The 22,621-nt window shown below is 40.7% G+C and overlaps 2 protein-coding genes and 1 long non-coding RNA gene across 13 annotated transcripts in view; 1 reads left to right on the top strand and 2 right to left on the bottom strand.

Moving 5' to 3' along the window:
- unc5a (unc-5 netrin receptor A) overlaps positions 1-18,582 on the top strand; it is a 199,361-nt gene extending 180,779 nt beyond the window's left edge. For 2 of the 4 annotated variants that reach the window (XM_054791917.1, XM_054791916.1), the window contains exons 13-16: positions 5,577-5,726; positions 9,610-9,774; positions 9,857-10,035; positions 14,710-18,582. In XM_054791917.1, the coding sequence (XP_054647892.1) occupies positions 5,577-5,726; positions 9,610-9,774; positions 9,857-10,035; positions 14,710-14,875 (660 nt within the window). In that variant the 3' untranslated portion in view covers positions 14,876-18,582. The remainder of the gene's footprint in view (positions 1-5,576; positions 5,727-9,609; positions 9,775-9,856; positions 10,036-14,709) is intronic. The other 2 variants (XM_054791918.1, XM_054791919.1) reach the window with 1 other exon arrangement.
- LOC129189819 (uncharacterized) lies at positions 3,824-18,716 on the bottom strand. 3 transcript variants are annotated; one of them, XR_008572884.1, is made up of 5 exons: positions 18,504-18,716; positions 15,261-15,566; positions 15,057-15,108; positions 9,794-14,871; positions 3,824-9,711 (listed from the first exon to the last, which is right to left on the bottom strand). It is a non-coding gene; the product is annotated as an uncharacterized LOC129189819 (long non-coding RNA). The 3 variants fall into 3 exon arrangements; XR_008572883.1 differs by having other exon boundaries at positions 15,057-15,566; XR_008572882.1 differs by having other exon boundaries at positions 9,794-15,566.
- Positions 18,717-18,877: 161 nt separating this feature from the next.
- pdlim7 (PDZ and LIM domain 7) overlaps positions 18,878-22,621 on the bottom strand; it is a 42,290-nt gene continuing 38,546 nt past the window's right edge. For all 6 annotated transcript variants that reach the window (XM_054791922.1, XM_054791924.1, XM_054791920.1 and 3 more), the window contains one exon: positions 18,878-19,568. In XM_054791922.1, the coding sequence (XP_054647897.1) occupies positions 19,482-19,568 (87 nt within the window). In that variant the 3' untranslated portion in view covers positions 18,878-19,481. The remainder of the gene's footprint in view (positions 19,569-22,621) is intronic.

The raw sequence follows: 22,621 nt of genomic DNA, 5'->3' as shown, positions 1-22,621 counted from the left end.
ATGAATGAAAGAGATTAATGAACATTTACGGTTACTTTTACCTTCAATGAAGACGTGGTTCTTGATGTGAGTGTTCCCCAGGACCAGAGGAAGCGAGACACCACAAGGACGCCACTTTCCTGTTTTTACATGAGTTATTTCTTGAATTCAATAGTGTTTAACCCAAAATGGGGCCAAAGAAAGTTTCGATTCCCAGCAATTTGATGAAGAATGTGAAAAACAATTGAATTGAATTTCAAGAAAGACGTCAAAACATGAGGATGATGGTGTCCATGTTGTGTCTCGCTGCCACACCGAGTCTTTGGCAACACTCACATCAAGAATCGCATCTTCAGCGGCGGTTCATAGAAGGTAAGACTAACCTCAAATGTTCATTCTGAGTCAACCGCGGATGATACCATGGATGGACTACGTAGCTGACTTCCGTAGCAAGCTAGCTGGAATACATCTCATGAATAATTTCACAGTTCCACATGTCCAAAAGGAGTAGGAAGAAGCAAAGCTTATTTCATCCTACCCCCCCATCCCTTCCACATCTTGTGCAGAATGTATGAATCACTTCCTGCATTCCATGTCATATTATTAACAAATAAAAGCAAGCATGACAGAACAATAAATATAATAATCACTAAATAAGCAAGCATAATAAAGCAAGTTCAAGACTCTTCTGCCTTTTCTTTAGCAAACATCAACTGCTTGTATTGATTTTTTGAATTCGCTCGTCTCGGTTCATTGTTTGAGTTCCTTGCTCGATCCGTTCCATAATTTAATTCCGCATACTGAAATGCTGTGGGTTTTCAGTTTAATTTTCCTCTAAGATCATATTTCTCCTCTCTTACAGAGAAATACTGTTTGCTGTTAAAAAGTTGGACTCAAGTTGGACTCACGCAGTCTGTATGTAAACCGAGGTAACATTTTGGCGTAACTTTCCGACGTTAACCGAGAAACACGCTCGCCGAGGTTCCACTGTAAAGCGCTTTGTCCCTGTAGCTAGAAATCCGTGGCCGTAGACGACCGCAATATATCCTCCTCCTGTTTATGCATTTATGTGTACTATAAAGGTTGTTCTCAAACAAACACTGGACTCCTTTGCTGTGTACACCAAATGTGCACAACCCAATCTAATGAGAGCCCATATAAGAGCTATCATCATGTAATCATGGTTAGTCAGCCTCTGTGATGTGCTGTACAGTCTGCAAACATCTCATCATGTTTCCTTATTACTGGAGTCTTTTAGAACCTATTTATACAACTTGTGCTTGTGTTAACTCTCCTTTGTATTCACAGTAGCAGCGCACAGAATTTACACTTTAATCAATATTCATGTAATGAGTTTAATGTGCTCAGCTCATTGTCTTTAGGCCGTAAAAATGTATGCTCCAGTGTTAAATGGGTGTTTAACAGATGTCCTCAAACGGTGGCTCCTGGTTTCTTTTGTGCACTTTTTGACCTCCGGCAATGATTTTTCTGTTTAAAGGGCGCTCATAAATGATGTACACGCTCGCTCGTTAATACGTGAGTTTTCTTTCATGTAACGTTGCTTCGTCGTGATACGATGGGCAGTATGTGAAATAAGACCAGCTGAGATGTTGTTTCCGTGTTATCTTTGAGTGTTGATGAGCGATTCATCAGGCCGAAAGCATGACTCCTCACCAGCACAACATTTATAAGCGAGCAGACAAGTCCTCTTGTATTTGTAGTTATTAGTCAGAGTGTGGCGTGCACAGCCGCTGGAGCTCAGACTGATGAGAGGAAAAGCTTGTCACATCCTGCTGACAAACACACAGATTTATGGAGCCCACGTCGTCAGGCTTTTTCTCTACCAACAAATGTATTTGCTCGAAAAATGAATCGCTGCGAGGAGGGCGGGGGCCTGGATTTTAAGTTTTCAAGCCTGACCATTCGTCCCTCGCTCTCGTTCGGATGTGTAAGCTTGACTAACTGATCAAACGCTGCTTCTAATCCCTGTCAGAGTTTGTAAGGTTAATCACTTTATTACGCACAATAATACAGACAACATTTGAAAGTGCTTGCTGTGAGGAGAGTGCAATATTTTTAATCCACAGCTTTTGAACCCATTCCGTTCTCATATATATATATATATATATATATATATATTTATATATATATAGCCTTGTGATAATGCCTTGATTTGTTTAGAGTGCGTCCAGCAGCGCTTGCGAGAGAAATTTTGGTGCAGCCGCTAACCTCTTTCTGTCAGCACCAGCCTGAAGAGATTAGCTGTATGAGTGTCTCTTGTTCCCCAATGGAGGCCGGCCCCAGTCCATCACAGTCCCAGCTCTGGTCCGAGCCAAGAGGATTGGGGGGGGTGGCTGAGCAGGAGTAGAAGGAAGCAGGCGCTGGATGAAGAGGGAGGGGGTTGAAGTCATAGAAAACTGTGGCCATGATTGCAGTAATCCTGTTATCTCTCCTGCTAAAGCTGGCCACTCCAGTGACCCGGAGACACAAATGTTAAGCCGCCTGTGTCTCTCTTCTCTTTTCACTCCATCTCTCTCCTTAGCCAGCCTCACTGAATGTCAGGGGGTGGTCTCGCCTCCGCCGGATTCTACGATTCGTAGTCTTCACACACACACACACACACAGACACACACACCGCAGCCCTATCTCAAATTCCGTCAGAACAAAAGAAGGGGTTTCTCCTGCAGTATATGAACTCGGCACCCATCTCATGCATCTTAATGTTGCCACAATTGTACAGGGTCAGGGTGACTTGAGCTCACCCGTCTTATCTTGGGAAGCACAATGTGGCTCCGGCTTTGTGATTAATGTGTGATTTGATAAACTAATTAAAACCCTTGCATTGTTTTCTCCCCGCAGAATGAGCAAATAACACGGTCAAATTTAGCTTCTCATTTATTAGCTCACTCACACTGTCATTTGTTAACAGGATAATGGGGCGTAAAGAGGGCCATTATTCTCTTGGTCCGCAGCATATGCCGGATTCCTGCACAGAAACACTGCCAGACTTGCATACACAACACACACATGCCCAAGGACACAGTCCCACACGTAAAGGGCCGCGCTGTCCTTCAATAATTGTACGGTTCAGAGTGCCATGTTGCGGGCCTTGTTTGATCCTAATCCTGCTGCATCAGCAATGCACCTGACGCACTGTTAGACAGGTGAGTTAGTATGCATCCTGCTAGCAAGATGTTGATAACAGGATCATTGGCATTCACCACACCTTTTCTTGCTTGCAGGCCTATAGATCTCCTACTATAGGTCAGCGACCTGATCAAAGTCCAGCAGCAGTGATTTGCAATGCTAATTATGCTGAGCAAATAATAGTGCTTAAGAACTGCTTTAAATGAACCTCTTGTCTGGCGAAGCCCTCATAATGCGCCTTTTGTCTGGGTAAGACTGGGTAATAGCAGAGGGCTTTGAATTCTTAGGAGGTTACGCTGCCCCCTGTTATTAAGCCATTAGACCTGTGAGTAATGGTCTGGCCTCCTGTCACCCCAAGCTTCTTTCACGACAGTACACATAAAGCAGCAACACTGTCACATTCATGATACTGTACGTCTTGAATATACAGTATACTGGTATTTCAGAGAGACGAACAAAGATGCTGCTGTCAAGATAGACAACAAGGGGGGATGATGTGGGGTAAAATCCATGTTAACAAGGTGGTTGAGCACAAGGCAAACAATGACATTAGAAATGCACAAAGCAAACATGAAAATTCCGCACTCAGGCTGAGCTGAAAAGTACTCATTCGGGGGAGCGAGCAGGTAGAGATTCCCGAAATATAATTAACAGCTTCCTTATTATGATTGGAATGAGGCCGGGCCATCCCGGGGAAAGAGAGCAGAAAATTGAATCACTGAAATGATTCCCGTTCTCCACATTAATGAGACGTCCTTGCTGACATCATAGCATGTCCACACGCCTTCCACAACAAATGTCTTTATTGTTATACACACCGCAGCGTTAAGCACACCTGCACAATCTAATATTAAACTACCAATGCAAGAGCTCCCCAAACATAACCAGAAAGGCAGCTTGTGGTTCTGATTCCTTACAAAGAACAATTGAGTTGTAAAAAGTAAAACTACTAAAAAAATGTTCAGCAAAGACTCAGAGGGGATATGAAATAAACAAATACTATTTGGTACCACAAACAGAAAACCAGTTTTGGGGGTAACACTGTTAATGATAACGGCGTTACTAATGCCGTTACTGTCTTCCTTTAATGGGTCATCAAATTCAGAGATTCTCAACTGGTGGGTTGTGACCCAAAAGTGGGTCGTGGGGTTTTTGCCTAGGAAAAAACACAACAACAATGTAATGACCAGATGTGAACGCACCTCGCATCATTGTCCGTGCTATTTGCGTGCTACGTCGCCACAAGGTGCATGCCTAGGTAGCCGCTTACCCGCTGGGGACTTGAGACCTTTAAATGTAAGATAGTTGAGACATTTGAGTTGAAAAAGTTCCACAATTTGGGTCGCTGCTTTTCACCGAGGAGTGATGATGGGTCCCGTAGCCAAACAAATTGAGCACCACCAATCTAATGAATTGCTATTTCAAACATTACAACGCCATCACCTTTACCGTGTGCGTGACTATGTGCTGATATGTCAGTGATGTGGCGGCCGCTTCAGTCGCCATTGTTCACTAATACTACACAGGAAGTACCAGGAGGAGGAAGGAACACATTTATTACTTTCCTTGGTAACTAATTACATTTGTGTAACTCTGTCACTAAGCTAAGTCAAGTATGCTTTGTGGGAACGTAACTATAACTGAAACCTTTATTAATAACACCATATAGTTGAACATTATGATCTGAATGCAGTTCTTCTTTTAGATCTCCTTGGATTGTGCAGGTGTACCTAATGAGAGGACCACTCGGTGTGTTTCTTAGACATGTTTGCCCTCTGCTGCCAGACATTGGGCCAATTATAAAATGTCTAATTTTAGACTTCAGTTCACTTTTTATAATTGACTCGGTTGACTTAAGTGTTGGATTCTTCCAAACTTAACGCTTCTGGCTTTGATGGACGAGCGTAAAAGGTCTCGAATTCCATCAGCTCGTTCCAGATGGTCATTTAGATGACAGTAAATGATCACCTGAAGAAACCCCATGGAGATTAAAATATTAAGCGTGTCTCTACAAATCTTTCCTGGCACAGAAATGAAATGAAGGCGGTTGGCCATGCGGGAACAATGAGCAGTTGACTAATGGCTTGTACACTTCCTTCATCACAGCCCATGTAGTCCTGTGTGGCTGCTGTGTTTGCATGCTAATGCTGGCAGCTGAAAGCACACGCGCACACACATGCTGAGGTGGGGGGGATCAACCTTGTGGTGACATTAAAGCGCTGTGGAGACAAGTGGGTGTTGCCCGCTGTGGCCACATGCAGAGCTGCTATCTTCTTGTGTTAAGATGCACTGTTGCCTTTCTTTGTACTGTGTGTGTGTGTGCGTGCGCGTATAGGCTTTTATTTACTCTATGTCTCCTGTTCTACGTACAGTTTTTAAAAAGTGCACCCGAATCGTAGAGTTGTGTGTTCTCCTCTGTGGTGGTAAACATGCTTCCCCCCCTTCTTCAGGAGGTGATGCAGATGGAGCGGCAGCTTGGGGGTCGGCTGATTGACGAGCCTCACGTCCTGCTTTTCAAAGACAGCTACCACAACCTGCGCCTGTCCATCCACGACATGCCCCAGGCCCACTGGAGGAGCAAGCTGCTTGCTGGCTACCAGGTGTGTGTGTGTGGGTGGGTTGCAGGGGTGCAGGGGCAGGAGAGGTCACTCAGAATGTGAGCGTGAGCTGGGATGTTTAGTAGGAGTGCCAAGTGTGTATAGTGATACCGTGGACCCCGTTTAAGTCGACCACGTTTATGTTGACCTCCTGTCGACTTTGCAAAAGTGTATTTGTGGTTATGTCAAAATCAATAAAAGCAAATGCAGAAGGGTGGTAGGGGACAGGGAAGGAAGTACTACTTACCTTCACAGCTTCGTCATAGCACCAAAGGTCCTTTGTTCTTTCGCAGTAGATTTGTCAGCTGTTCCTTCATCCCCCTTACGCAACTAACAAAATGCACCCATTTAAATTTTGCACAAATGGAGGAAAACAATATCAACCAATTCCTGTAGGTTAAAAAATTCTATTGTTCTCTTTATGTCTCTGATGAAAGTCACAAATAAATGTACAAGCAAAGGCTATCTTCGGTTATTTCAACAGCCACTTACGTCCACGTGATTCAGCCAATCTGAGGGATGTTGACTCAAACGGGTTCCACTGTATTTGTATGCGTGTCCTCATTTTTTCACACAACTGTATATTACAATTGTGGCGCCCCCTGTAGGTTGTGCTCAAAATGCTTTGGAACACATGCTAGCATATATGTAATACAAATATCCTCAAACTTTTATAACCATTAGCCAAAAATGGTCAATGACTCCTGGACGATTCGTGCCCCTACAAAAGATAATGACGGCCATGATTTTCAACTACCGTAATCTAGATCAAATTTTACAGACGTCCTTGTCAGGTGTGTGCCAGGGTGGTGATTCTTGAAAGTGACCCCATTAGTCGGCTCTTTGGGGTTTAATTACGCCAACATGTGGTGTGTTCGTTAAAAATAACAGGAAGAAAAGCTCTGACTGCCTTCAGGAGAAGTCATCAGGCACCATGTGACGACCGCTCCCAGTTTGCTTTTACAAAAAAAGACACTTCTGTATTCAAGTCAATATGGTATTATTGTAATTTGATGAATATGAGCCTGTAGTGCAACAGCACAATAGCATCAACCTTGTTAGGATTTGTTCTATTACAGTCATTTTTTGCCAATGTTTTTGGCCAAACATGCTAATGTTTTTGGCTATGCCTGTATTTATTGATATTTCAATACGTTTTGTACCTTAACAAATAATGGGAACTGAAAAAGAATCTGTTTCAGGGTCAAACTGCACACTTAACTGTACACATAATATTTATCAGTATCAACTTAACTCAAAGTTTCAATCACACGTCACATTTTTAAGCATTCTGAATGGTCACACAAGTGTAAAAATAAGTTGACCACTGAAAATGAAAACAGAAACTAAATTCTCCCCAAAAAGGTTCAATCTAATGCATAATAATGCTTATTCTCTTAAACAAGCATCTCTCTAAATTTCATTCAGTCTTAAATAAGCTGTCGGATGCTTCTATGTTGATCCTTTTCAGTCTCCGTGTTTGGTTCTTTTAGTATTTTCATTCTTAGTATGATACAACTTTGTGAGAGTCGGGAATTGTTTTGCTGTGTAGCTGAGAACGAGCATGTTGCTGTTCGCTGGTGTGCACGTGTAAGCTGTATACTCGGTGCACATTAGAGCTGGGTCGTGTGCAGTAACCCAGCGCTGCAAGCTGATTGATTATATCCCGGCTGCTGCTTCCTCAAAGGGAGCTTACATGAAATATGGAAGAGAAATAAATATCTGGAAGCTCACAACCTGGATCCTGGAAGCTGTCCACGTGCACTGCACTGCGGTCCAGTAAGGCTTGTTCAAAGAGGACTAGAAAATGCTTTGGCCATAACTTGTAGCAGCACCAGGTCCCTGTAGAGAATGCCCAGGTTGTGCCAAGCAAGCACAGCAGTAACATTGTACCAAGAACAAAAGCTTCCTCTGGACTGAACCTGCTTATTTGGAAGTGTTGCACAGCAGTGCAGTGAAAAAAAGGCCTTTAGTCCCACTGGGGTCCCCGAGAAGGCTATTGAGCACTTCACCTGCACCATCCGTCTGGCTGGGTAACAGTGCCCCTGTTTGGTCACTAGCAGGTACTGCAGCCCAGGTTCCATTTTTGCCAGGGAGGCTGAAGTGATGAGTAAAAGCGTGCCCTGATTTTTTTTTTTTTCCTTTGCCCTTTCTTTTAGTTCCCATTTCTCTCTGGGGATATGCGTATGAGGCATGAAGCAACAACAGAGAAAGATGTCAAAATCATCAGCCTTGAATATATTCTAGGAAATGCATCCTACTGAAGGAGTTTGCAGCAGATGTACTGGAAGCTGCTTTGTGCACATGCACTACAGAGACAAAAGTCTTGGGACACACCTCTTAATCAGTCAGTGCATTTAGCCTTCAGAGGTTGGGCTAGTATGGAGGGAGTGTTGTGCACAAATTAACTAATCAATAAATAGGTCATGAAATAAATACATTTCCTAGCTGTAGTAATTCTACATTTGATCAAACTTTCTTAAGATTTGTCAGATCAAAACACGATCACTGCAGACTTAAAAAGCATGGGATATTATTTGCTTCTATTTCGGAAATGCGCCACTTCTTGACTCTAAGCATCATGGGTGTAATAGTCCTGTAGTTCTTTTAGCATACAATACAACTAACCTACTGCAATCTATTTTACATGTGTCTTTACATAACTACACATCAACATAAATTATTAGTAGTAGCGGCTACAACTGCCGTCATTATTTGAACTTGTACAATTTTTGTTAGCTTTAGGTTTTGTTTCAATTTGTGGAAAGAAGGTGAACAGTTCAAAGCATCACGCTTCAGGCAAAGTTATAAAACATTTCAAAATGCACCTGCATTGTTTTGGGAGTTACCTTAAAGGGATAGTTTGGATTTTTTGACATGAAGTTGTATGACATCCCCATCAGCAGTGTGGAACGCTCGCGTAAACAAGATGGGGACGTCATAAAACGTCATGTAAAAAAAATCTGAAATATCCCTTTAAAAGCAGGAGTGTCACAAGATCTCTTGTCACCAGCTTTCGGGAGATTAAAACGTAACAAGATTTCTCGTTTAGAAAAGAAAATGTCAAAATCACACAATAAATGATAATGAACTTGATCATTTTGCCGGCCTCTATGTATGCGTGTCTGTTTTCCTCACCTCCTGCCTCCAAAGAGGCATTGGTGCATTGGTTTCAGAACCTTGGCGCATTTGTTCCATAGAACAATGTCATGAACGAAGTGAGCCCTTTTGTCAGTCTCTTTGTCTCGATGGCTGGAGGCGGGGACACTAGCATACGCACAGAGTGCAGAAGAATGTCGTAGAAGTTCAATTAGTAGATTTCAATATATTGTTATATGTTATTTTATATTTTTCCTCGCTCTTGTCTCGGGTATGGTCTCATGTACTGAGTCTCTTGTGATACCCCTACCCAATACCCTTGTCCATATAGTGGACAGGCATGTTTATGTTTATGTTATACAGTACAGGGCAAAGCAAAGAGATTGTAGTAATATTCATATGTAGTCTTTTGACTTTTTGTTATTGTCTTCCCATATTCGCTTGTAACCTGTTTTCTTTTCAGAGTGGCCCAAATCCTCCTTCGTAACGTTATTATGCACGGTGTGTTTAATTTTATTTTTAGACTACGCCACAGGCCACTAAAAAGTGATCTGCATGCCCCCGGGCTACTCTTTGGCCACCCCGATAAAGCATAAATGTGTGTATTTCATGTTGTTACCACATGTAAAGTCAGAAGCCGTCCTCCATCTTCATGTTGTCAGTGTGATATTCCCTCCACAGTGTCAGAGTCTTTTTCCGATTGATGATCTTCTATTAGTTGTAGCGATAGGAGGTGATGTTTTGGATCATGTCGTTCTGACTGCCCGTTTGTGCTCACTGCCTGCAGGAGATCCCGTTTTACCACATCTGGAACGGTTCCCAGCGGTACTTGCACTGCACGTTCACTCTGGAGCGCCTCAGCCTCACCACCTGTGAGCTCACCTGCCAGCTGTGTGTGTGGCAGGTGGAGGGCGAAGGACAGAGCTTCAGCCTTGACTTTAACATCACCAAGGTAGCATTAATTAGCTCACCTGGTCTTATAGTTACTCAACACGGTGTTTCTTCTTCTTCTTCCTTCTTCTTGTACGGAACAGGACACCCGAGCCGTGGACTCAGAGTTCCTGTTAATGGACAGTAACGCCACTGCTCTAGCAGGGCCCAGCGCCTTTCAGATCCCGTACCTCATAAGGCAGAAGATCTGCAGCAGCCTGGACGCCCCGTGTCCCAACGGAGCTGACTGGAGAATGCTAGCACAAAGACTCAAGCTGGAGAGGTAAATAGTACAAAGTGTATCTGCTCACTGATCACGGCAGCACACTGGAACAGGCGGATTACACAAAGCCTCTCAAGTAATGCAGCACAACCTGATTTGTACTGACGCTCCACACTGCAGCACATGATCCTTTTGTTTGGAATAATAAACCTGCACTCGCTCCACAATGTTAGAATTTGTCTCAGAAGCTCAGGTAATTGCATTTTATTAGTATAATTAGCATGAATCCATGATGTCATTCAGCCACAGTCTAGTCTAAAACATCAAATAGGAAAAAAATATTGCATCACAATCCCTTTATTGTAGTTTTTTTTTTTTTTATAAAAAATTGTATATACAAAAACTGTGTAGTAAAAAAAGAGAGCGAGAGATACAGTATACGTAACTATTAAAATTTAACTCATTCAATCCCAGCCATTTTTCAAAAGACAACCCCTTCAGGACCGGCCATTTTAGACACAAATTGTTCAAATAAATATAAACAACACAAAAAAGGGTTGTTTTACATCAAAATAACTATTTATGTACAAATATAACACCATGAACTATTTACAATTTTCACATTTGGAACTAAACTGTGTGTCTGCATGTGTGTGTGTGTTTGTGTGCAGGCACGCATGTGTGTGTGTGCATGCGTTAAAATTTCCCTACATTGCGTAAGCTTCTGCACGCTACACTCCTCCACGCTCTTCCACTTCCTCCTTGCTGTCGAGTGTGTTAATACATGCAAATGATCCACGCCGAGCTCTTATCGAATGCACTTCTGCCACCTTGTGGCCGTTTTTATGGCTTAAAACTGCTTTAGAAGTGACATCTGTTATCTTTTTGCCTCTCGCACCAAAAAAATTAAAAGATGTATAAATACGTTTTCGGGATCGGGTGTTCGGGTTTATGAAAATGGATAAATATTTATTTGGTATTGAATGAGTTAAAAATAAGTTATTACATTGATATTGATAAAAAATATTGCTTAACCAAAATATTTTATTTAGAGTCATGGAAATCATAACACGACCAACTTTGTTGCTTCGGTTTCTTGTTCATTTTACTGCCCGGTAAAATGAAAGGTACGTTCGTTTGGACAAATATAATGATGACCAAAAAAAAAGCTTATAAGAGTTTCATTTAAGAGCTGATATCTAGCCATTTCCGTGGTTTTCTTGATCATAACAAAAGTTCTTACATCAATATCTATGGCATTGTATGCCAAAAAATTTAACTCTGATGAGCTATTTTTGTTGTCATCGCTTTATTAGCCCAAACAAAAGTACCTTTTGTTGTACCAGGCATAGCTCTTGGTAATAATTTATGAATCAGTGATAATACAGGTCAAATGTACAGCATACACGTACCACTGTTACAAAAGCACACAGTTTTTACATGTGTATGTCTTTTTGCTTCACTGAAAATGTTTTTTTGTCAAGATTTTGTACTTTGTTTCATTGTGCGCTATTTGTTTGTTACGGAAACACTAGCTTCAGTCAATCAAGTTCAGTCAATCCGGCCTCAAAACTTGCAGCTACTGTAGGTGAACACAATTTATTATGAGTATGGATTATGTAGACGCGGCTTGGAGAAACGCCTTGCCTAGCCCGCTAGCCTCTAATGCTAGCTTGACGACCAGGCTAAAGGCTACACATCTGTTAATCATCTGTTATCATCTTACATTACCATGCATTAGTGGTGAGCAATTATACGTTTTATACTCGAAATATGTATAATAAACATGTGAGGCATATTTAGGGCCTAAGCCTTGATTGTGTTGTAAGTGAAAAATGGCATTTGAAGAGAGAAGGTGAGGGTTCTGGTGCTGAATTTAATTGAAGCATTGCAACAATCATTATTGCAAACGTTGATCCGAAACCGGAGGAGAATGTTAACGTCAATCTATAAGGTATGCGAGTCAAAAACAGACTCCTGGTGTGACACTATTGGCTGGCGGTCATGGAACGGAACTGCCACAAAAACCGCGGGCGTACTGTATTATCATACTGACCCAAATATGAGATGCTATGTTTTCCTTAGGGAAAAAAAAGCCTGAAAAATACAAGTCTGATATTTGCAGTGTAGACTTCCCCTAAAGCGAATCTGAGCTTTTCTTCCTGTCACTCACACACACACTATTGACCTGGAAAGATGCAGCCGCGACTCACAGACCCACTGTAAAAAAGTGTCACGAAGGTTGCTAGCAAGTTATCAAACAGCAGTGGAGAAGAAGTTATGTGCTAATTTTAAGATAAACTACTTACACTTTTGCGACGTAAGGAGGAGGGTTTCAGATACTTCACACCTACAATACTTTTGTGCATTAAATCAGTAGTGCTAGTAGCTAGCCGGTGTGCTGTGGCGAGGTGTCACTACGGCAGTAAAGTAGTAACAAAAGATAAAAAATGATGATAACAATGCCGCTGTAGCTTGGTTAATATGCACGTCACATCATATGTAAATAGAGCCTGGTTGGTGATTTTTTTTGTTTTTTTCAGAAGGCTTTATAGGAGGAATAAGTGTTTCCCATTCCATGCATTCTTAGCTGCGACTTTTTAGCTGTTGCCATATCTTTTGAATGCACAGAAAAGGGAAAGCCATACAGTATGTGTTCACGTCTCACACAAGGATTGTGGATGATGGGCAAAATAAAATAAATAAATAAATGCAGTTGTCCTTTAAGCTTACCGGGCCTTTTTTCTTCCGTTAAGCTGCTGAATGTCTGACGCTTAACTTGCCCTTTAGAATGCTGAACAGCGATTAGAAAAGTTTTTGGCTCTTTTTTTTTTTTTTTGCCAAGCTGCAACCATTTCAAAGTTACGCCATTGGTATGTTGGATGAGGAGCCGCAGTCATTGATTCCTTATCCACCAATTTTAATTTCTACCTCTTAATGAAATCAAATAGGTCAAGTTAATTTGTCCCATCAACTTTATTTGCCCTGATTAATCGCCCCCTGAATTGATGCTGTGCAGGTTTAATTAGCATTGCTTTGCTCAGCACAATCAATTCTCAATTAGGCCTGAGGAAAGGACGTCGACGTCTGTTGGCTTGTTGTTTGATCTGTCCTCAACAACGTGTTTTACTGTGGGGGGGGATAAACATGACACTTGTTCCGCTACCATTTAACAATAATCACAATATTTTTCTATTTTTCAAGTGAATTTTCTTACCACAAACAAAACTAATACTGTGTTCTGTTGCCCTATACTGTTAAAAAAAAAAAAAACGAAAAAAGCCTTTGTCAAGTTGAGAAGTAGTCTACAAAGTGTTGACGTGGCAGTGCACTTCCAGGATGAAGTGCTGCTGTGTGTTTGAACGCATTGTGTGCACTCCACACGAGTTAAGGCCCCCACCATGAAGAAGAACACAAAAAGGCCATTAAAGCCAACAAGTGGACGCGAGGACGTTGGGGATCAGCCGGCACTCAACATCAAATATACGGCCGACTGAGACCGCCACTTTGTTGTCATTGATTGGGTTTGATGGCCAAAGGTTGGCCACCTAAAATGGGAAAAGGTCACTTCCGACTGTGTGAAGTGTGAAAAGTCCATATAGGATTTAGTAAAAGGGATTTAACTTCAAATAAAGACGAATAAGGCTTTTGCTTTAAAGTTGCTGTTGGGCGACGAGTGAAAATTGCTTTTCAGCTTTGCTTTATGGCAGTTGGAGGAGTTTGATCCAACACGGAAGAAGCAATGTGCTGCACACTACAACTCTGACTAAGAAGAAATAGTAGCTCAGTGAAATACAGGAAGAAAGTTTCAAAGCTTGTCTCGCACTGGGCAAGTCGTTCCAAAGGGTGGAAGTTCCAGCTGTTTCACTTCCTGTACTAAGCCAATGCTTTTCTCCTTATAGTGCAGAAAAATTCCCACTTTTCCTGGGGGTTCCATTCCAGATTTATCAGCAAAATAACGCAAGTAATAGAGACGCCCATAAAAATGTCTATTTTTGACACACGGCTCACCCCCTCCTATCATTGGACACTCGCAATACAATCCAGGTTTAAGCCCTAAATATGCTTCAGGCACTTATTAAAAAGAATGGAAAGTATAAAATGTAAGGGACTCACCACTAATGAATGACAATGTAAGATCATCGATAAACACGTGGATTTATTCAGCTTTATCAGCGTAGTCCTTCATGTATCGCTGTTAATTGGTTCCAGACACAACTGCAGTAAGTGAATTTGCGCGAAATAGGATTCAATATTAATAAATGGCATATTTTCATATTTAGAACATAGAAAAAAACTGTTTGACGTTCAAAATACACTTTTTTACCATTATTAGAGCTCTGTAAACATGAAATAACACCCCTATAGTCACCTTTACACTCCTATTAGTCTTTGTTTATACCATAATGCCCAGCTGAAGAAAAGCAAAATGATAAAACTTCCAGCTGACTGACGGATAGTTGGTTGAGCTCCAGGCTTTATTTTAAGATGTGTAGCGAAGCCTAGTTTTTCTTCTGTTTTGTTTTTATTTATTTGTTTGTCCTTTGTGAAGTGGTAATGTGATATATCCATGAGGATATACAAGTGGAGCAAACAAGTGAGGGAGATGGTAGATTGTTGTCATGTCTGGTGGTAAGAAGGGACACCCATTACTGTTGTAGCACCATTTTGCATTATAAGGGACCTTTAAATGAAAGGCATGGGTGTTCTGTGTGTTTGTGTGTTTACTTGCAGACATATGAGTTTCTTTGCGTCGAAAGCCAGCCCGACCTCGGCCATCCTGGACCTGTGGGAGGCGCTACATTTCCACAGCGGCAACATCAACCAGCTGGCTGCCGTCATGGCCGACATCGGCAAACAGGAAGCCATGATCTTCCTGGTGTCAGATGGCGAGTGCTAACGGGCCAAGAGGGGAGTCGAGAGAAGACGGAATGGACCGTGTGAGCTGTCTCAGATTGCAAAGGTTTCATTCACGTCGACTGAGGAACATTTCAAAATGACACAATCATATTCCTGCAAGTCAATTCTGTTCACTGGCCTGATTTCCACATCTGTGACGTCATGCCTTATGTAGCACTTACGAAAAGGAGCATCATCTCATCCGAAATTCGAACAGCCAGTCGTTGAATTCAACTGAAAAATGACATCATCCGTTTCAAACAGGAGGCAACAGGCACCCCCCCGCCCCTCGCTCCCTCCTCACTGTCTAAATGTTACGTCTCTCACTGTTTGCTTTCGAACCTTCTCCCTTGCTGAATGTAACATCACAGTTCCTAAATCCATACCTTTGTTCTTTTGAGGGAGGACTCGCTCGTGTCTTCACACGTGTTCACTTTTGCAGCAAGCAAGCCACACGTGCAGCGTTCCACATGCAGGGCCTGGAACACGACAGGCGCCGCATGTCCTCTAATTGCATTCCTCCTGCAGCACATACATTATTGTAGCACACACGCTTACTGCGCATTCACACAGCACACCTTCCACTGCATGAAGACGTTAGATAGCCCATAAAGAGAGGATCCACACGTTCAATCCCCAGTTCAGCCATAGTTTGTTGTGTCTCCTCCTCCTCAGGGTAGCATGTGACGTCTCTAAAGTTAGAAAGAGGGCCCTTCTCATTAAAGACACACTCACTCAAACAGCTGGCCAACGCTCCAGAAATCCCCCCCCTCCCCTAATCGGACACACCGGAGCTTGTTTAATGATTGTCCCGATTTTTGGAATGTACTTTTATGTTCCCCTGTGCTTTGGGAAGAGGATGATTAGTTTTTAATGCGGCATCTTAACTCTCTTTGATAACCAACGAATATTAGGGCCACGCTCAAAAGTCAAGAGTTTAGTTGCATTATCGGGGGGGGGGGGGGGTTTGGCCTGATAAAATAGCATTTTCCCCCCCTTTTGATTTTATAAATGTAGTGTTGTGCAGTTTTAATGCTGCCTCATTTTGCTTTTTTTTTTTCAAAATGCATGTTTTTTTTAAATATTACATGATTTAAATCATCACCTGTTTTGCATGACTATTTTTGTAAAATTACACAATTTTCTCCTAAAATGAAGACTTTTTTTCTTCATAAAAATTTGTTTGCAACTTTATTCTCATTAAAAATGTATTATATTATAATTCTCATAGAAATACGATTTTTTTTGTGCAAAACTACAGGCTTACTTTAATATTACTTTATTCTCATAAATTATTCTGCTAATTTGACTTATTTTTTTTAATAGCTATTCTTGTCAAATTCACTTTTTTCTTTTATTTTTTATGATTTTATTGTAAAAAAAAAAAACTCGTATTTTTTCTTGCTCGAATTTGCCTTATTTTTCTATTCTCCTAAAATTAAGACTTTTTTCCATAAAAATGTGTTGCAACTTTATTCTCATTAACAATATATTGTATTATAATTCTCATAAAAATACAACTTTTTTTTTTGCAAAACTACAGGCTTACTTCAATATAACTTTATTTTTTTATAATAGCTATTCTTGTCACATTCACTTTTTCCTTTTATTTGTATGATTCTATTCTAAAAAAAAACTCTTTCTTGCAAAATTATGAGTGTGCTTTAAATTATTATTCTAATTTGACTTATTTTTCTATAACAGTTTTCTTGTAAAATTCACCTTTTTCTTCAGTTTTTATGATTTTATTCTCATATTTTTTTTCTTGTAAAATTATGACAATGCTCAAAGTGACGTACTGTATTTTCGGGGTTTTTTTTGTTTGATTTTGAAATATTTCAACTTCATTCTCATAATTCTTTATGCTAGTTATGTCTTCTGAGCGTGGCCCTGATACTTGTATACAGTACATACTGTACATGCAGTACATAGACTCATCTCTGAGGGGTTTTCCCAACATTGGAAGCAGAGACGCCATTATACCAAAATATCACTTTTTAATTTCAACCCTTTCTCTCACCAAATAAATGTTGCAGAGGATCACACACGCTCTCACATGTAATATAAAAGGTTTTGTATCGCAGCCATGTGCTGCCACTTTGCATACAATTTAACGCGTGCGTGCGTGTGCGTGTGTGTGAGCCAGATTGGTAACCAAAGTTTGATTCCCCTTTTATGTGCGGCATCGACATCTTTGTGTTGCAGACTTGTACCGTTTGTTCAAGCCGTAATGTCGTCCGTGTGTATGTTTGATCACTTTGTAAAGAAATGTAAATTATATTTTAATATGAAGCCAAATATTAAGGAGAAGTTAAAAAAAAAAAAAGGACATTTAAGTTGCGCCGCATTTGTCAAGTCTAAACCGTGACGTGTTTGCCTATTTAACTGTTGTTTGGCGATTAGCAGTGAAGACTTTCTGCAGTGTTAAGGCCAAATTAGGAAGGTTGTTTTTATTGTTTGTCATCACACAGCACGCACGTCCAGTACGTTTCCATACGAGTCGCTCACTGCGCTGGGACTGTGAGGAACACTTGTTGCCATTGTTACAGGAGCCATGGCACTTGTACAGTGTGTGTGTGTGTGTGTGTGTGTGTGTGTGTGTGTTTAGGATGTGTTGTGTAAACACATCTTGGTAATGTAAGTCACCAGCTGCCCGGATCTTCTTCTCATCCCGCGTGTGCACCATTTGCTTACATCACAACTGTACATTTTGTATCGCTCACTATTCCAAGTCAAGGTGTGTGCTGAGTCAAAGACAAGCGCGTGTGTGTGTGTGTGTGTGTGTGCATACATGACCTGTAGCTCTTGTTTTCTCCAAATATGACGCGTGTACTTGTGAATTGTTTTCTCTTCTTGAGTCAATGTTCCTTGCCTTTCTGCAAGTCAAAAATGCTGTACTTATTACATGCCACTGCGCTTATGCAATTGTATAATCCCTCTTTTTGTTTCTTTTTATTATTTTTATTTTATTTTTTTTACCTTTTGTGTTCCTTATTGTCGATGTAAATTGTTGTCAAGACTTTTGTGCAAAGGAAAACAGTTGAGCGAAAGGCGATTTTCCGTACTTTTTTGGACAATAATGGATTTGTGGGTAGAATTTTGGAAATTCGTTTCTAAGTGCTTTCAAGTATTTACTTGGCCTTATGTAATATATATATCGATCTATGACATTTCAGAAAGGTATGTATAGTAATTGAACCTGAAATCTCTGTAAATAAATTATATATTGTTAATTCCAGGACTAGGGGTTTTACTTGCAGCAACCGTTGCCATCCGTAGATGCACGGGTGCACAGTACGCATAATTACTCATAAGGTTGATGATGGTAGTGCCTTAATAGTAAGTCATAATGGAATACCACAGGCTTCATTATAATACACACCTTCAATTCAATGGAGCACTTTGTCACATGTCTTTTGTCCCTTATCAGCTATCATACTTCCTGGTTCAGGCACATACATATTTTCCCCCTGACACGTAATTATACGACTTTATTCTTCAAAGCTGATTTTTTTTCAATGTGCCCCTAATACTATACTATACAGTCTGTGGTAATGTTTTTACTGTAGATGTTCTGTAATGTATCCCTGCGGGCTGCTAGCTGTTAGCATGCTAATATTAGCACTTACCGTAGTTTTAGTCAGCATACTGCCCAGGTTAAAATAGTTTCATGGGTAAAGCCACAAAGTCGGCTGCTTAGGGCCCCGCAGCCTTTAGGGTGAAGTCCAGAGTGGCTACTGGTTCAAAGGTCAGCAACAGCTAGCCGGCGCATTTAAAATAGTTAAAATTACCACTTAAAACCGGTAACTTCATTAAACGCGCTTCAATAACAGCGTCACCAAAGTAGGAGAAGCCACGTGACATCGCAGTGCATTTTGGGATTTGTAGTATCCACGGTGGTTGCGTTCAATATCAAAATAAAAATCTAAATGATGCTGACTGCGATTGCCAGTGGTATGCTGAGATGAGTGAGGCCATGAACTAGACAGACGGCTACGTGTGGTAATATCGCATCATTAATGATGACTTTATTCAATCATTCCAGCAGTTATTTAAAAACACAATCTGAAGCAATATAAATACATATTGTGGAAATTAAAAATGAATAAATGCAGGACGAGATTAACAAAAGGAATATAAAACATGTTTTGTATTCTAACCTAACTTTGGGAACATCAAACATTGTCTTTAAAACAAAGCGTCATCAGGATTTGTTGTGGAAGTGGAAGGTCAACACTGACTGAATCTTGTGGTCATACGTCAGATTAGCAGAGACTTCATGGCGTCTACACTGAGTGGACCTCAAACTGAACAAGTCTAGCGTGAAATTCATGACTTTTTAAGATGTACAATCAAAAGTGGCTATAAAGTAAACGATGGCATGATATGGAGATCCTTTGCTGACTCGGTCCAGTATCGGGTATGACATACAGCAGCAGTGTTAAGCTTCTAACATCCAAACTAAACAGGCTGTGTCTGACTGAGGAGGAGGAGGAGGAGGGAGCTGGAGAAGAGCAAAGGAGTGATGCTGCTGCAGGCCCACTGAGGAAAGAGCGGGATGCAGGGAGGCGGTTTTTCCTCCTCTTGATGCAGTGGAGCTCCGTGTCTCACACGGGGGCGAAGGCATGTCCTTTGCAGAGAGGCTTATCCTTCTTGGAGTAGAAAGTCTTCCCCTCCAGGTTGATCTGACACAGCTTTACACATGAAAGCAAGCAAACAGACAAGAGGGTGGGAATCATCATGTTGCTCTTGTACACAACTTATACACCACAACATTAGGTACACCTGCACAAGTTCATTCAATCAAATACAAGAAAAGGATGGACAAAAACAATGTCAACTTTTTTTTCCCCACTTGACTGTAAATGACATTTGTGGCGCCCCCTATGGGCTGTGCTAAAAATGCTTTGGAAGCGTACATGCAACAGGATATCCTCTAAGTTCTCTAATCATTGGACAATCATAGACTTATGGGGGTCAAATTTGGAGGTTTAATGACAGCGCCACCGTGTGGTGTAGGTGCTGGGAATCTCCGGCCACCTCACGATTCGATGCGATTACGATTTAGAGGCCTGCGATGTGATGATAAAACGATTATCGATGCATCTTTTGTTTGCCATCAATAGTTTGTCAGTTTTTTCATGTATATTTTTTTATGTATAATTTCTTCTTACAACTAAAACAAAGCATATTTGTAACGATCCACAATTGAAATAAACATGAAACAGATTAAATTACTTCCATTATCTTTTAATAATGAATTTAATTAATAATTAATTTGATTATCAATTTTTAAAAAAACGTATTTCCCATTGCACAGAATCAGCAGGAAAAGTAAAGTGCACCAGTAGCAGCGTGTATAAAATTAACAAACTTCAGCACACAAAAACAGTAAAAGATCAACATAACCAACATTAGACAAATCTGCCATGATTCACTAATAAATAATAGACTTCTGAATTCAAACTCAAATCCTGAGCATAATATCTCTGGCAAAATAATATTTTTGCTGTATAGCAAAGTCAAAAAGAGCTTTCATACAAAATATAGATTTCTGTACCAGCGGCTCTCATAAAAGAATAATGCCTGCACACGTCAGTATATTGTGAATAACCAAAAAAAAAATAAGCTGCCCTTATTCACAATCGCAGTGTCAGTCAAATAACGTGAGGGTGGGACGTTGTATCAGGGTTCCAAAATGCCCAACAAAGCACGAAAGCCCTGCTTCTCAACAACCAAATACGGCCACAAATCCTTCGCAAAAAATTTTGCGGTCGACTTTGTGATTCACGGCGCATTTTCCCAGTTGGGTGGAAAATTAGTTATCACCTGCTCGATGGTTCTCTGGTTGGCAGCAACTTCAGCTGGATGTTTTTCCTCCTGGTTCGGGTGGAAACGTGCCATGTGGTTTGTCGTGTTCCCTAAATATTTTAAGCTTGTATGACAAAGCTTGCATATTGTCTGGCTCTGGTCAAGCTCATTTTTACCTTCAACTACGTGAAAGGCAAAGTGCTTCCAGGCGCTCGCTTTAAATCCAGCGGGTGCGGGTTGGAGTTTACGCTCAGCCAATCTGGTAGCGTCTTACACATAGGTGCGCCACCATAAACTGTCTGTTTTTTTTTCTTCCATCAGCGTCGATTATTGACATTTATGGATTGATTTAATCGATTGTCAATGTCCGCATCGCAGCGCATCTAAGAAATGATTAATTCCCCCATTTGGGCAAATTTTCACTTTTTCGTGTGAAGCAGTTCAGGAGTAAAAGACAAAAATGTGAAAAATACTTGGGGATTAACTCCACAAGTGTGCTATGCTTTTTTTTCTTGCATTTTCTTTTTTATATTTATGAGAAAATATAATAAAAATTAGCAATCAAAAATCCAAATCAAAAATAACAAATTTATTTAATTAATTACGTTTATAGTTTTTAAGCATAATAAAGGCATACGCATCATGGCAAGCCACGGCTCTCTGTTATGACGGCCAATGGTGGCAGAGTGGAGCGTCCCCACAGACTCACACACAGAGCCTGACGCTCTTTTCTAACTTTATTGTGACCTGAACACAACAACAGCAGTACAATTCCAGCACCGTGTATGTCAACTCCACACAAACACGTCTCCAGTGTATTCGTCCTTGCAACGGCACGTCCTCATTGTGCGAACATCACGACGACGTCTTTATTGTGGGTGTACACAAATGCAAAGGAAAAAAACAAGTGGATGTTCTTATCACTCACTTTGTAACTCTTAACGTGGAAGTACAATTTAAGAAATCCCAGAAAATTGACTCAGAACATGTGAATTTCACTTAAATGACGTGGTGTCTTTGAACGCAACACCTCATTGCTCATAATAACACAGTTCCAAGTCTCATTCGGATTGTCTGCGATGAAAGAAACCAGTGTTAGGTAAGTACATTTTCAGACATGTCTGCCATCTCTTAACTTGATTTACATTTTCAGTTATTTTGGCGCTGTTAATACAGTATATACAAATACATATAACCCCGCCCTGTCTTTTAGTTTTTTCAATAAAATTCAGTAAAAACGGGCATATTTCAGACATATTGTGACATGGTGATTAATCATGATTAATTCATTTGAAACCCGTGATTAATCTGTTTAAAATGTTTTCTCATTTGACAGCCCTAATAAAATATATTTATTATATTATATTCATTATTGAATTATTTTTTTTTTTTACATTTTTTTGTTCACTTTGTTAATTAAAAAGTGACGGTCAAATTGAAGAATGTGATGATAACCACAGAACCAGAACTGGCATTTATCGGGACACAGGAAAAGGCGTGCCCAGTACAAATAAGGAAAAAGCAACTACATTAATAAAGTTAATAAAGGTTTAATGACTGCGACTGTTGCAGTCATTCACTTTAGGTTATTTCCTGTAGGGCAGGGGTCTCAAACTCGCGGCTGGACATCAAAGAGTAGTGTAACTGCAGCCGGCAACATCCGGGCAAGCTCCGTGTTACTTCCATACTTACAGGGGCAAGTAAACACCAACACTGAACTAACAGTGGTGTTATCACATGGATGTGTGTATCGTATCGGGAGGTACCCTGAGATTCCCGGCCCTACTCCCAATACTTGATGCGGCCCAGACTCCACCTCCACTGGTCCCCAGTGAAATTGAGTTTGCTGTAGGGAAAACTTGTTTTGAACTTTGAACAATTCGGAAGTCAACTATCATCACAAAATGGATTTGGAGGTTCCAGTGCATACAAATGC

The sequence above is a fragment of the Dunckerocampus dactyliophorus genome, chromosome 11 (assembly GCF_027744805.1).
Source record: "Dunckerocampus dactyliophorus isolate RoL2022-P2 chromosome 11, RoL_Ddac_1.1, whole genome shotgun sequence".
Lineage (NCBI taxonomy): Eukaryota > Metazoa > Chordata > Actinopteri > Syngnathiformes > Syngnathidae > Dunckerocampus > Dunckerocampus dactyliophorus.
The sequence above is the reverse complement of the archived record's forward strand: the minus strand, read 5'-3'. Positions and strand labels throughout refer to the sequence as shown.